General features: G+C 41.6%; 1 protein-coding gene across 1 annotated transcript; it reads left to right on the top strand.

The window, feature by feature from the left end:
* Positions 1 to 3,444: 3,444 nt before the first annotated feature.
* LOC306740221 (deoxycytidine kinase 2-like) lies at positions 3,445 to 7,621 on the top strand (the record flags this gene model as incomplete). The annotated part of the gene is given in 7 exon segments (XM_079222322.1): positions 3,445 to 3,537; positions 6,484 to 6,493; positions 6,608 to 6,717; positions 6,809 to 7,008; positions 7,197 to 7,272; positions 7,278 to 7,319; positions 7,502 to 7,621. Coding segments are annotated over 7 exon segments (651 nt in total).
* Positions 7,622 to 15,161: the final 7,540 nt, after the last annotated feature.

Here is a 15,161-nt window from a genome sequence, read left to right as displayed (position 1 = left end):
AGGACTCTGACCTGGAACATTTCAGGAAGCAGGCGAGCTGCCTCGGCTTCAACAGAGAGCCAGACTTTATCTATGACCCCAAGAACGGTGATCACCTTTTAGACCTGTCTGACTAAACTATGACATGAAGAAGTGTGATGACAGACACAACTGACTTCTTTGGTTTTGTCTTTCTCTCTCTGCAGGTTTCTGTGCAGAAGGCAAGGGGCGGGAGATACCAGCATATGATGATTAATATAACATGAATAATATTCATGATAATTCATGAATATTTTAAACTGAACAAAGAGACAAAAAGTGACTCAAAACAGTGAACGTGTTGCTCGTTTTTATTCATAATCCATAAAGGTTTTATTAACTGTGAAGCGCCTCCTCAGTGAGGAGTCATAACTCAGTCAACACACAAACATGAAACACACTTTTAATGATTCAATGCAACTTACACCTTCTGGGGAAATCATCATCTCTGATGTCCATCAAACATAAACTTCCATAAATCATGAGAAAAAGATTATAAAATAAAAACGCGACAGAACTTGCCTGAGTTGCATCCAAATGTTTACCTATGGTTGTTAGTCTGTTGGTGCTAATTGCCAACAACAACTACAGTATTAGCATCTCCAACAGACAAACACAACAAGAAATATATGTATCTATCTTTAACATGGAAATAAAGAACATTAACATTTGAGCAGCATGTCACGTATGAGGATCCACTCTGTGGGGTACCGTGTACACACTGGGTATACATCATTTTCTAGTTATCAATTAAATGATATCTTTTACTCCCCTGATCGTCAATATTTCTCCAACAGCCTACCATCAATGTTTCTTTGGGGAAATTGTGGGCAGAAAATTGGAGCCCAGTTCACTGTGTGCTACGTTATCGTTACAAAATGTGGTGCATGAATAGACCGTACATTTTGGGGTCCAGGTGAGGGCGAGGTACTGATCATTGTGGGCATAGCATGCCTACTGGGGGCCCACTTATGAGTCACTGTGTTATAACAGTATGGCTGAGGTCAGGCCAGTTTGAGTTGGATTGAAGCCATCCTGTGCTGGACTATTGAACAAATCAGGAAATAATTAGCTTAATACACGAACCCAGCAATGTAGTTATGACATCTACACCCCAACCTGAAATCCCCTTTGGACCTGCAGGGATGTATGCTGGTAAACATGACATACCTAAGTCTGGGTCGATGCTTTCAATGTAGATACTGAAGAGAAAAAAACATATGCCCCCAGCATCTTCTTAAAAGGCTGACCAGGTCCGATGAGCCTCAGACATCTTTGCTTCTGTGACGAGCAGCTAGCATCTGAGATCTCTGCGTTTCTCTTCACAGCTGGAGCATCATGAATCTGTGGCTCAGCACTCATTTCCTGGTAGCGGTGCTGTTTCTGAGCAGCTCGGCTCTGACACCTGAAGAATGCGAGCCTTTAATCACACCTTTGTCTCTCGCTGACCCCTCCTTGGTAAGTCTTCATCTATCTGGGTTTGTCTATGAAGCATTAGCACTGAAGCAGAATTCATCTATTTGGGAAGTTTTTCCTCAGTTTATGCACTTTATCATTAGCATTACGTTGGAGTCAGAGCTGAGCAAACAGATCAGATAAATACACGATAACACAATGAAAAAGTACTTCAACCATTTCCCAAGATGTGACTGTTTCCTAGCCAGGTAGTTACCAAATGTGTTTGGATTAGTGCTGCAACTTGGGAAACAGGTTAAAAAATATATATAGCGTGCATTAAGTGGACTGAATGTTTTTCATCCAGATGGTTCCATTTGAAAAGATTTTATATTAGAGAATTAGTCCAATATTCGACCCATTATTGTCTGCTGTCACTAGCTGACTTCCTGTTTGTGTGCAGATGTTCAACAGGTCAAACTTCCTCTATGGTTACACTGATAATGAATTCTACAACAGCTTTCTGAAGCACATCAAGAGCTACTGGATTGATATCAACCGTTCACCATCCGACCCCGAGACAATTGTTATGACTACGGACAACAATCTGTGAGTTGTTAACAATTTAACATGGACAAACAATGTACGAATATACATTTAAAATGTCTACGATTGAAATGTTTTCTCCACTGGAGGAACACCCTAGAGATCACTTTAGTATATTTTCTCCACTGGAGGTACACCCTAAAGATCACTTTAGTGTGTTTTCTCCACTGGAGGGACACCCTAAACCTTACCGAGCTTTCAAACGGATCACTCAGTGTTCAGCAGTGGGAGGAATCTTAACTTTCGAGGCTGACCTGGATGAGAAGTTTCAAAACAGCTGTTAGAATGTAAACTCAGCTCTTCCTCTTGTCTCTTTCTCAGAAATGGAAGCTGCTTGACTATAAGGACCAACCTAGAAATTGAAGACAATACCATCTTAACGTCATGTAAGTTACCGGATCCAACACCATGCTGGAGTTTCTACATCTTTGTTTTGTTAGTTCTGTTAGTCAGAGAATCCAGTCAGAGAGATCATGTTTCTGATTATTAAAAGCTGCAAAAAAAAAGCTGTTTCATTTGAAAATCCTCTGACTTCTCATCTAATTCCATCATCAGGTGAACTGTTTTATTGTGATTTGGTTTATAAGTTATTTTCTTCTGCAACAGTACAGCCTTACAGGGTTGATAGCATGGCTGTGTACTTTCATCATCACTGTTATAAACAAACACAACCTCTGCAGCACAGGGAAAGGGAAGATAACATCTGTCCTGTCTGATGACATCGCTGGATTATATCAAACACAAAATCAGTTTCTGGAAAGTTTACCAGAAGAACCTTCTTAGATTTCCAGTGTAGAGGATAAATATACAGTTTCTCTCCTCAGTCTCCAACTTCAAAGCGTCGTTCCAAATGTTTCCGACCTGTGAAGGCTGTCTGCTCTATAGCTTCACCTGCACTGTCAAAAACCTGGACAAGATGATGGAGAAGATGGGACTCAACATGGAATCTACAGCGGAGAAGTTCAGCTACCGTGCTTTTTATCTGATGGGTAAGAAGGAACGAGTCTGAGAGGAAATTATAGATAAAAATAAAACACATTTCGTATCCGAAACATTCATCCTGTTTTGTTGTTTTGTCTCCAGCAAGAGGAACAACCGTGAAGAACTCTGACCTGGAACATTTCAGGAAGCTGGAAAGGCTCAACTATCCACGACCACAGACTGAATACAAGCACTACGTTCATGCTTTAAATGCTTTGTATCTGTTCGTGTGTCTGTCATGATGTCTGCCGTCTGTCGATGCGGGCTGTTCAGCCGTGTCTCCAAGTTAAACTCTAGCTCGACACAGGTCATGAGGTTTGGGTACAATGTGCCTCCACAGAGGAGGACGCGTGACATCCGCCTGCGAGTTGGAAACACAGACAACTAGCACAGACAACTAGCATGAGACAACTAACACAGACAACTAGCATGAGTATCGTTAGCATGGCGAACAAGTCAACCAGTGTTTCTGGGTCGAGGTGCCTGTCAAGTTCAACAGAGAATGGAGCAACTCGAGTGAAGAGGGTTTCCATCGCAGTAAGGCCGAGCACCTCCTTGTGGCACCGGCACCCAGTGGCAAGCGTGCGGCAGGCGTCGGCCAGCCGCCGAATCTGCGACGTGTCTGCGGCGACGTGTCTGCGGCGACTCGCCGGCGACTGCGACGTGTCTGCGACGTGTCTGCGGCGTGTCTGCGCAGGCGTGACGAGTTTGCGACGTGTCTGCGGCGTGTCGCCGTTCAACAGCGGCAAGCGAGCGTCACTCGCCGGGAAGCTGACAAGCTGAGTGGGTGGAGCCACATTTTCAACAGGTCAGCTGCCGTAAATCAGTTTTATGATCATAGAATGGCAAAGCTGCTGGTTTTTGGTATAAATAAATAGATAGATAGATAGATAGATAGTGTGAGTTTTTTTTATGTGTGTTAAATAAATAATAATCACTTCATAATATACTACACTTATATACCATAATATGTATAATGTACCCACCTTTTTTTAATAAAAAAAATAATGTATATATATATTTTACCATGTCATGTCATACTGTTATACAACCATTATGAGACTACTTTGAGGAGACGGCACTGTCGGTCTAAGCTAAACACTGGAATAATCTTTCCACCAGGTAAACCTGAACATGCACACCTCTCTTGGAGTGACAGCACCAAATGTCATTTCCTACTTAATTGTGTTACATAAAAGTAGGTGTCCTGTTATGCAAGTCATCACTAAAGATCGTGTGATTATGACGTAGTTAGTAGAACAACATATAAAAAAGTGTGTGGACGGGAAGCAAACAGGTTTTGACCGTGGTCGTGTCGATGGTTCGTGTCAAGGCTTCGTCTTGTCTTATCCTGTCATGTGGTATCCTGTGTTGTTCTGTCACTAAGCATGCAAGATGAATTGGATACAAGTAGATTCAACATTGCTGATTTTTAGACGCAGATCGAAAGAGACACCAGAGAACGGAACAGGGATTTGTTGAACACGTGTCTGAACAAGTTCGCCCCCAGTGGCTGTAAGATAACATTGGATTTTTGTTAAAGTCACTACTATGTATTGATTGTTTTATAGCCTACGTTGTATATGTTGCTACACAAATACTACTACACGAATACACAGCAGGCTACAATATTTTGTGTGTTTTTATTATCATCACACTTACTATACAGCGATTGTAAGCTATTATATTGTGTACGGAATTCTATTCTTCTCTCCTCTTCACTCCAACCTCCTCCACACTTCTTCCGTTTTTCCCTTCACAATAAAAGCCCGTACACAATATGTTAACACGCTAAATGCGTGTTATCATATGTAGTGACCCGTTGCCTATCAAATAAAGGCCACTTCATTGCTGTTTGCTCAGTTTAGAGATGCGTACAATTAACGATGTGGAGACGTTCTCTGTCATAATCCATTTTACTAAACCGTAGACTAAAATAAATCATAATGTTTATTATCACAGGTTATCATGAGTAATCACACATTCAAAAACCGTTTGCTCTTGCCATTACAGCAATGCCTGTCCTACTGATCCTCCTGATTATATTTACCTTTTGCCTAATTGACAGCCCTACGCCCCAAGTGGTGTAAGGTTAAACAAAATGAAATAATAACAAAATGGCTCTTACACCATAGAAAGGGGCTCTTTCAGCAAAAAATAAACTACCTGAGGCTACAAAATACAAGAAAAGAACATGATGCAAAGTCATGAGGAACTCCAAAATATTCAATATTGTAATGAAACATAGTTTAAAACTTGACAGGACATTTATTGGAAATTCCTATTACATTTATCTCATCACATGCCCTCTCAATGAACAAAGTTTCTGAAGGAATTTGCACTGATAATTGCCTACCACTGAAAAATATGTTGTGTCTTTATAAATATGTTATAATCGCACAAGACAGAAAAGTGTCTCTCAATGTTTTATTGAATTATTTTTTTATTTCACAAGACACTTAGGTATTGACAATGCATTTAGTAGTAGTAGTAGTATTAGAGGTTTAAATATTAAGTATTACATCTGTAATTATGACAGTCCGTCTGGTCCTTTTTGTCTTCTTTTTTTATCAATAAATGTTTCAGAAATCAAAATGCCCGTTGGCTAAATTATTACAGTAATCTACTGCATACCATTGGCAAGCTCAGCTTCTTAGCGTTCAGAATACATAGGAAGTACATTGATAGCCAAATTTGTCAGTTACGGTCATTTCAAATCTGCATGTCACTTCCTGTCGCCGGGGGCAGGGTCCATACCAGAAGAGTTTTAACAGAGACATTTGTAAACCACCTTTGTGATAACCATTATCCCTCATTGGAATAATTAAGCCGTCGTAAATCCACCCTGTCACTACTGATAGCCTGTCACAACCTGGCACTCTGTGGCAATCGTCTGACATCTGATGCCAGTCTGAGATGAACAAGACAACATGCTCAGCTGACAGAATGAAACCCGAGACATTAAAAAGATATTGAGAAAAATGACACTGCAGTTACATCAATAAAAAAAGTGGTTTGATCAAATGTCAGTGGAATTGTGTTTTCAATTTCTGAAGAAAGGTGAATAAAAGAGGATGGCATACTCCTCTGACTAGTGGCAATCATCGTACACCTACTGACACTCTGACTACTGGCCCTCTAGTGGTGGCTCCTGTCTGACTACTGGTGCCAAGTCTCTGGCACGTTATGGCACTTCTCTGACAACTATTGGCACTGGCAGCTCGTGGCACCATCCGACCGACACCTAACTATATATAAGGAGAGGACAAGTGGCGATTTTATCTAACTTGTATTTAAAAAAACAAATTCGAAAAAGTGGCCGAAATGAGTTTCCTCCGTAGGGAGGCCGGGCTCAGCCTTAGAGATAGGGTAAGGAGCTCGGACATCAGCAGGGAACTTGAAGTGGTGCCCTGACGCCTGCCACACGCTCGCCGCGGACTCGCCGCTGCCAGTGATCGCACTCGCTGTCTCTCTTCCATCGAGGGCAACATTGGTAAAAAAAAAAATAATAATCAGTGACGTCACATGAACACTATTTCAAAATAAGACCTTATTTTGTCCCAAGCTAATAGTGTGGTCTCCTGTATCACTTCCTCTCACAAATCAGCTGTCGGCAAGTCGACCATTGCAAGACTCATGCAGTCAGCTTGTCCAGACTGGGAGGTGGTGGCAGAACCTGTCAGCCAGTGGCAGCACATTGAGAGTGGGACCTTGCAGGTGTGTGCACACTTACTGACCTCAACATCTGATCCCCAAACAAGAATCAAGGGGAAGCCAAGCTGACCGTCTCCGCTCATGTCTTTGACAGGGGACAGCCGCGCCCCCGCAGGCGACAGTCAGCAACCTGCTGCAGATGATGTACCAGGACCCTCAGCGCTGGTCGTACACGTTCCAGACGTTTTCCTGCATGAGCCGCCTGAGAACGCAGCTGCAGCCTCCTCCGGCTCACCTGCTCCGCTCAGAGGGAACACCTGTCCAGGTGTATGAGCGCTCCATCTACAGCGACAGGTGGGTGAACGATAGGACCGGCTTGTGAAAATCAAATCAGGTCAGTGAAACTAGTTTTGAGAAGACCCCTGAGACCTGTGATCTATATGATGCTCAGCATCATATAGATTTATATTATGCACTACTTACTACGTGCATGCTCCTTTATTCGGTTTGCTTGAACTAAACTTGACTCTGTGTCCTGTCAGATACATCTTTGCCCTGAACATGTTTGAGCTGGGTTGTATCAACTCAACAGAGTGGGCAGTCTACCAGGACTGGCACTCTAGGTGGAGCTAGAGGGCATTATCTACCTCAGGGCTCCACCAAAGGTATGAACACACAAGATTTAATCGAACAACTTGTAAGTTGTTTGCATCACATCCCATTTTCATCTTATGGTAGTTGTTTGTATTGTATTATTGTTGCTGTAACAAGATATAATAAAAGGACATAGTTCACATTTAATCTTGGAAAAAGACATAAACGCATCATATCTTTTGTTGTTTGTCAGAAATGTATGGAGCGTCTGGAGCACCGGGGCAGGGCAGAAGAGAAAGGAGTGAAACTGGACTATCTGGATAAGCTGCATGTTCAACATGAGAGGTGGCTTGTTGAGAAGAGCACTGAGTGAGTGCTAATGAGGGTGAAATGTTTGTTGTCTTCTTCAGACTCGTATGTTTTAAATAGTTTCAGTGACCACTGAAATGTAAAAAAAATCCCATGGTCTTTTGAAGTGTAAAGTCACAATGAAAGACCATTTTAGAGTTATTTTCTTAATCAGGTGGCTGTTCATGTGCACCGTCTAAAACATAAGTGGGGATATTACACTTAAAATTGGTATTTAGCTTTTCTAACCTTTTTAAAGGATCCTAGCAGAATCTTGTCTGAAAACAACGGATTACAGTAACGTAATTACTTTCATAGGTAACGAAGTAAAGTAACGCATTACACTCAAAATATTGGTAACTACACTACTTTACTAGACCTCAGTAACGCGCGTTCCTGCGTTACTCAAGACATTTGTACCAGTCCGAAAAGTTCTCTTTTAGCGGCGCGCGAGTCACACGACACTTCCTGCATGAACAACCTATCACAGAACTCCGATCTGAGTGATTTGAGTGACGTAGCTGCTGGTGAGTAGAAGGAGGGAAGCGGGGAATGGATGAGACGGAGACGGAGAGCCCGGATCCAACTGGGAGGTTCTCTCCAGGTTCCCTAGGATTAAGGATATTGCGAAGCAATACAACACTCCAATACCATCAAGTGCACCTGTCTGTAATGACGTGGAGCTTCTAATGAGGACAAGACACGTCTGGTATGAACGGAATCACTTTACTGGTGAACTGCAGCATTACAACTGTTAAAGCGATTGAGAACGCGCTCTTGCACCCGACATGTATATATTTTCCACACGTAACATCAACATTAGTTAGCGTCAACAAGCAAGTATCACTGTACTTAATGCCATCAAAGTATAAGCACTTCCTGTTTACATGCTCTTCACAATAAGAGTAAATCATGTAATAAAACAAGTTGCAACACTGTCAAAAGGCTTTTCAGCCTGGGCAGTATTGTTCTGACCCCAAGGAGAAACAGGCTGTCGGGTAAAAGATTGCAGAGACTTTTACTCTAGGATATAGTGCACTTTCTGTTTATTTAGGCAACTACCCCAACACTGGTAACTAGTGACCTGTGTCTATGAAGCAATAGCTGCTCTCAATCCATTACAAACAGTAAATGACACCTCAATAACACATCTTACTAATCTTACTATAATCTTACTATATATATATATATATATATATATATATATATATATATATATATATATATATATATGTACCTTACTAATCTCAATAACACATCTTACTACTTATAATGTTGACGTATATATGCAACGTCTTAGCCGCCACACCATAGAAATTTCTTGCAAAGTTTTCTGGTTATTATTATTAGTTGCATTGCTATTAGTATTGCCAATACCATTACTGCTTTTATTATTCTATTACATCCACTGTTGCTGCTATTTTTGGTAGTTGTAACTTTTTCATCATTCATTATATGAATAATTTCTGTCATATTCATTGAATGTGCTGTAACTCTGATACGTTGTTCATTCTGTACACGTGACATCTATTGCTTCTGTCCATCCGGGGAGAGGGATCCTCTTCTGTTGCTCTCCCGAAGGTTTCTTCTCTTTTCTGCCCGTTAAAGGTTTTTTTCCTGAACTGATGTGAGGGTCAAAGGTCAGAGGATAATAATACGTTTATTTATAAAGCACATTTCACACATAAAAAGGTCACAAAGTGCTGTACAGGAGTCAGGAAAAAACATGTTAACACCAGACTGGCAATGGCAGGGGCCAAAACATTACAACAGTTAAAGAACACAGTAAAAAACACATTAAAAGATGGAGCAGTAAAAAACACAATAAAACAGATAAAAAGCATTTATTTAACCAAACGCCAGCGTAAACAGGTAAGTCTTTAGCTGTTTTTTAAAAGACATCCCAGAATCAGCAAACTGTAGGGGTGCAGGCAGAGTGGTTGAGTGTGTGGGACGGTCAGAAGGTTTAACTGGTTGGCTGTGGAATAAGGGTGAAGTAGTTCAGCCACATATGCAGGAGTCTGACCGTGTAGTACTCTGTATGTGAGGGTGAGGATTTAAAGTGGATCCTATGCTCTACGGGGAGCCAGTGAAGAGACCTGAGAATGGGGGTGATGTGAGACCATCTATTTGTCCTTGTCAGTAATCTGGCAGCAGCATTTTGGATGACCTGCAACCGGTTTATCGCAGATTTACTGAGTGCGCAGAAAAGGATTTGTCAAATATTACTCCGAGATTACACAGGTTTAGGTGGACAGCAGAGGAGAGTGGACCAATGCTCTGCTTGACCATAGGGACAGCGTCATCATGTGCAACAACTAGAACCTCCGTCTTATTATCATTTAGTTGTAAGCAATTTACTGCTGTGCAGTCCTTAATAGCATTGAAAGCTGTCTGGTTAACCTGCAAGCCTCACTGGGTTTAAAGGAGTTGGATATCATCTGCATATAGATGATAGGCAACATTACTGATTAATTTAATGTTATCTTCATTGAAAAAAACAGTGCTTTTCTTTGAAAAATGAGGACATTTCTAAGTGACCCCAAACCTTTGATGGGTAGTGTATACTCAGTGTATTTCTCACTGGTGTAGGTCAATGACTATGCAACAAATCAGTTGCAGTTGCAGTCAGTTGCATAATTAATACATGAACCCAACTTTGTCCTTATTTGTCCTGCACCCCATCCATAATTCCCCGTTGGACCTGCAGGGTGGTATGCTTACCTAATTCACTTGGGAGTCACTGTGTCCACTAATGATAGTATGGCTGAGTTCAGGCTCTGTGCCAGTCAAACTGGATTGAAGCCATCCTGTGCTGCTCTGTACACTCAGTGTGTGTTGTCTGTGTTAGTGGCCAAGGACAATTAAAAAAAAATAGTAAATAATTAGCTTACATGAACCTGAAATACCTTTTGGACCTGCAGGGGGGTATGGTGGCAAACATGTCTTACTGGGAGAACGCTTTCTAGTCTGGAAATACTGGGGAAAAACAGAAGCCAACAGCTCATTTGGCCACCATCACTGAGATTAAGATGAACTAGTTCAGTGTCAAATATACCATTCAAGGGACAAAACATAGCATAGCCCACTACAATATTCCCTTTCATTTGCCTCAAGTAAACCTACATTTAAGCAGGTAACAATCGTGAACAACTGCAGATAGCCACATTCATAACTACCTGTACTTACACTCCCTCTGGGCATCCTTTACTTTGAGCTAAACTCTTTGGCTGTAATCCTGGCTGTCGTTGATGAGAGACCTGAGAATGGGGGTGATGTGAGACCATCTATTTGTCCTTGTCAGTAATCTGGCAGCAGCATTTTGGATGACCTGCAACCGGTTTATCGCAGATTGACTGAGTGCGCAGAAAAGGATTTGTCAAATATTACTCCGAGATTACACAGGTTTAGGTGGACAGCAGAGGAGAGTGGACCAATGCTCTGCTTGACCATAGGGACAGCGTCATCATGTGCAACAACTAGAACCTCCGTCTTATTATCATTTAGTTGTAAGCAATTTACTGCTGTGCAGTCCTTAATAGCATTGAAAGCTGTCTGGTTAACCTGCAAGCCTCACTGGGTTTAAAGGAGTTGGATATCATCTGCATATAGATGATAGGCAACATTACTGATTAATTTAATGTTATCTTCATTGAAAAAAACAGTGCTTTTCTTTGAAAAATAAGGACATGTCTAAGTGACCCCAAACCTTTGAACGGTAGTGTATACTCAGTGTATTTCTCACTGGTGTAGGTCAATGACTATGCAACAAATCAGTTGCAGTTGCAGTCAGTTGCATAATTAATACATGAACCCAACCCAACAACTAGAACCTCCGTCTTATTATCATTTAGTTGTAAGCAATTTACTACTGTGCAGTCCTTAATAGCATTGAAAGCTGTCTGGTTAACCTGCTACTCCCCTGATCGTCAATATTTCTCCAAAAGCCTACTATCAATGTTTCTTTGGGGAAATTGTGGGCAGAAAATTGGAGCCCAGCTCACTGTGTGCTACGTTATCGTTACAAAATGTGGTGCATGAATAGACCGTACATTTTGGGGTCCAGGTGAGGGCGAGGTATTGATCATTGTGGGCATAGCATGCCTACTGGGGGCCCACTTATGAGTCACTGTGTTATGACAGTATGACTGAGGTCAGGCCAGTTTGAGTTGGATTGAAGCCATCCTGTGCTGGACTATTGAATAACTCAGGAAATAATTAACTCAATACACGAACCCAGCAATGTAGTTATGACATCTAGACCCCAACCTGAAATCCCTTTCGCACTTGTATGCTGGTAAACATGGCTTACCTAATTCTGGGTCAATGCTTTCTATGTAAATACTGAAGAGAAAAAAACAGATGCCCCCAGCATCTTCTTAAAAGGCTGACCAGGTCCGATGAGCCTCAGACATCTTTGCTTCTCTGACGAGCAGCTAACATCTGAGATCTCTGCGTTTCTCTTCACAGCTGGAGCATCATGAATCTGTGGCTCAGCACTCATTTCCTGGTAGCGGTGCTGTTTCTGAGCAGCTCGGCTCTGACACCTGAAGAATGCGAGCCTTTAATCACACCTTTGTCTCTCGCTGACCCCTCCATCGTAAGTCTTCATCTGTCTGGGTTTGTCTATGAAGCATTAGCACTGAAGCAGAATTCATCTATTTGGGAAGTTTTTCCTCAGTTTATGCACTTTAGCATTCGCATTACGTTGGAGTCAGAGCTGAGTAAACGGATCAGATAAATACACGATAACACAATGAAAAAGTACTTCAACCATTTCCCAAGATGTGACTGTTTCCTATCCAGGTAGTTACCAAATGTGTTTGGATTAGTGCTGCAACTTGGGAAACAGGTTAAAAAATATATATAGCGTGCAGTGAGTGGACTGAATGTTTTTCATCCAGATGGTTCCATTTGAAAAGATTTTATATTAGAGAATTAGTCCAATATTCGACCCATTATTGTCTGCTGTCACTAGCTGACTTCCTGTTTGTGTGCAGATGTTCAACAGGTCAAACTTCCTCTATGGTTACACTGATAATGAATTCTACAACAGCTTTATGAAGCACATCAAGAGCTACTGGATTGATATCAACCGTTCACCATCCGACCCCGAGACAATTGTTATGACTACGGACAACAATCTGTGAGTTGTTAACAATTTAACATGGACAAACAATGTACAAATATACATTTAAAATGTCTGCGATTGAAATGTTTTCTCCACTGGAGGAACACCCTAGAGATCACTTTAGTGTGTTTTCTCCACTGGAGGAACACCCTACACCTTAACCGAGCTTTCAAACGGATCACTCAGTGTTCAGCAGTGGAAGGAATCTTAACTTTCGAGGCTGACCTTGTTGAGAAGTTTTAAAACAGCTGTTAGAATGTAAACTCAGCTCTTCCTCTTGTCTCTTTCTCAGAAATGGAAGCTGCTTGACTATAAGGACCAACCTAGAATTTGAAGACAATACCATCTTATCGTCATGTAAGTTACCGGATCCAACACCATGCTGGAGTTTCTACATCTTTGTTTTGTTAGTTCTGTTAGCCAGAGAATCCAGTCAGAGAGATCATGTTTCTGATTATTAAAAGCTGCAGATTTATCACACATATCATCCTGCATGACATCGCTGGATTAAATCAAACACAAAATCAGTTTCTGGAAAGTTTACCAGAAGAACCTTCTTAGATTTCCAGTGTAGAGGATAAATATACAGTTTCTCTCCTCAGTCTCCAAGTTCAATGCGTCGTTCCAAATGTTTCCGACCTGTGAAGACTGTCTGCTCTATAGCTTCACCCGCACTGTCAAAAACCTGGACAAGATGATGGAGAAGATGGGACTCAACATGGAATCTACAGCGGAGAAGTTCAGCTACCGTGCTTTTTATCTGATGGGTAAGAAGGAACGAGTCTGAGAGGAAATTATAAATATGAATAAAACACATTTCGTATGCGAAACATTCATCCTGTTTTGTTGTTTTGTCTCCAGCAAGAGGAACAACCGTGAAGGACTCTGACCTGGAACATTTCAGGAAGCAGGCGAGCTGCCTCGGCTTCAACAGAGAGCCAGACTTTATCTATGACCCCAAGAACGGTGATCCCCTTTTAGACCTGTCTGACTAAACTATGACATGAAGAAGTGTGATGACAGACACAACTGACTTCTTTGGTTTTGTCTTTCTCTCTCTGCAGGTTTCTGTGCTGAAGGCGAGGGGCGTAAGATACCCGCATATGATGATTAATATAACATGAATAATATTCATGATAATTCATGAATATTTCAAACTGAATAAAGAGACAAAAAGTGACTCAAAACAGTGAACGTGTTGCTCGTTTTTATTCATAATCCATAAAGGTTTTATTAACTGTGAAGCGCCTCCTCAGTGAGGAGTCATAACTCAGTCAACACACAAACATGAAACACACTTTTAATGATTCAATGCAACTTACACCTTCTGGGGAAATCATCATCTCTGATGTCCATCAAGCATAAACTTCCATAAATCATGAGAAAAAGATTATAAAATAAAAACGCGACAGAACTTGCCTGAGTTGCATCCAAATGTTTACCTATGGTTGTTAGTCTGTTGGTGCTAATTGCCAACAACAACTACAGTATTAGCATCTCCAACAGACAAACACAACAAGAAATACATGTATCTATCTTTAACATGGAAATAAAGAATATTAACATTTGAGCAGCATGTCACGTATGAGGATCCACTCTGTGGGGTACCGTGTGCACACTGGGTATACATCATTTTCTAGTTATCAATTAAATGACATCTTTTACTCCCCTGATCGTCAATATTTCTCCAACAGCCTACCATCAATGTTTCTTTGGGGAAATTGTGAGCAGAAAATTGGAGCCCAGTTCATTGTGTGCTACGTTATCGTTACAAAATGTGGTGCATGAATAGACCGTACACTTTGGGGTCCAGGTGAGGGCGAGGTACTGATCATTGTGGGCATAGCATGCCTACTGGGGGCCCACTTATGAGTCACTGTGTTATAACAGTATGGCTGAGGTCAGGCCAGTTTGAGTTGGATTGAAGCCATCCTGTGCTGGACTATTGAACAAATCAGGAAATAATTAGCTTAATACACGAACCCAGCAATGTAGTTATGACATCTACACCCCAACCTGAAATCCCCTTTGGACCTGCAGGGATGTATGCTGGTAAACATGACTTACCTAAGTCTGGGTCAATGCTTTCAATGTAGATACTGAAGAGAAAAAAACAGATGCCCCCAGCATCTTCTTAAAAGGCTGACCAGGTCCGATGAGCCTCAGACATCTTTGCTTCTGTGACGAGCAGCTAGCATCTGAGATCTCTGCGTTTCTCTTCACAGCTGGAGCATCATGAATCTGTGGCTCAGCACTCATTTCCTGGTAGCGGTGCTGTTTCTGAGCAGCTCGGCTCTGACACCTGAAGAATGCGAGCCTTTAATCACACCTTTGTCTCTCGCTGACCCCTCCATCGTAAGTCTTCATCTGTCTGGGTTTGTCTATGAAGCATTAGCACTGAAGCAGAATTCATCTATTTGGGAAGTTTTTCCTC

The sequence above is a fragment of the Taurulus bubalis genome, assembly GCF_910589615.1.
Source record: "Taurulus bubalis genome assembly, chromosome: 8".
Lineage (NCBI taxonomy): Eukaryota > Metazoa > Chordata > Actinopteri > Perciformes > Cottidae > Taurulus > Taurulus bubalis.
This window is presented reverse-complemented; position numbering and strand designations above follow the sequence as displayed.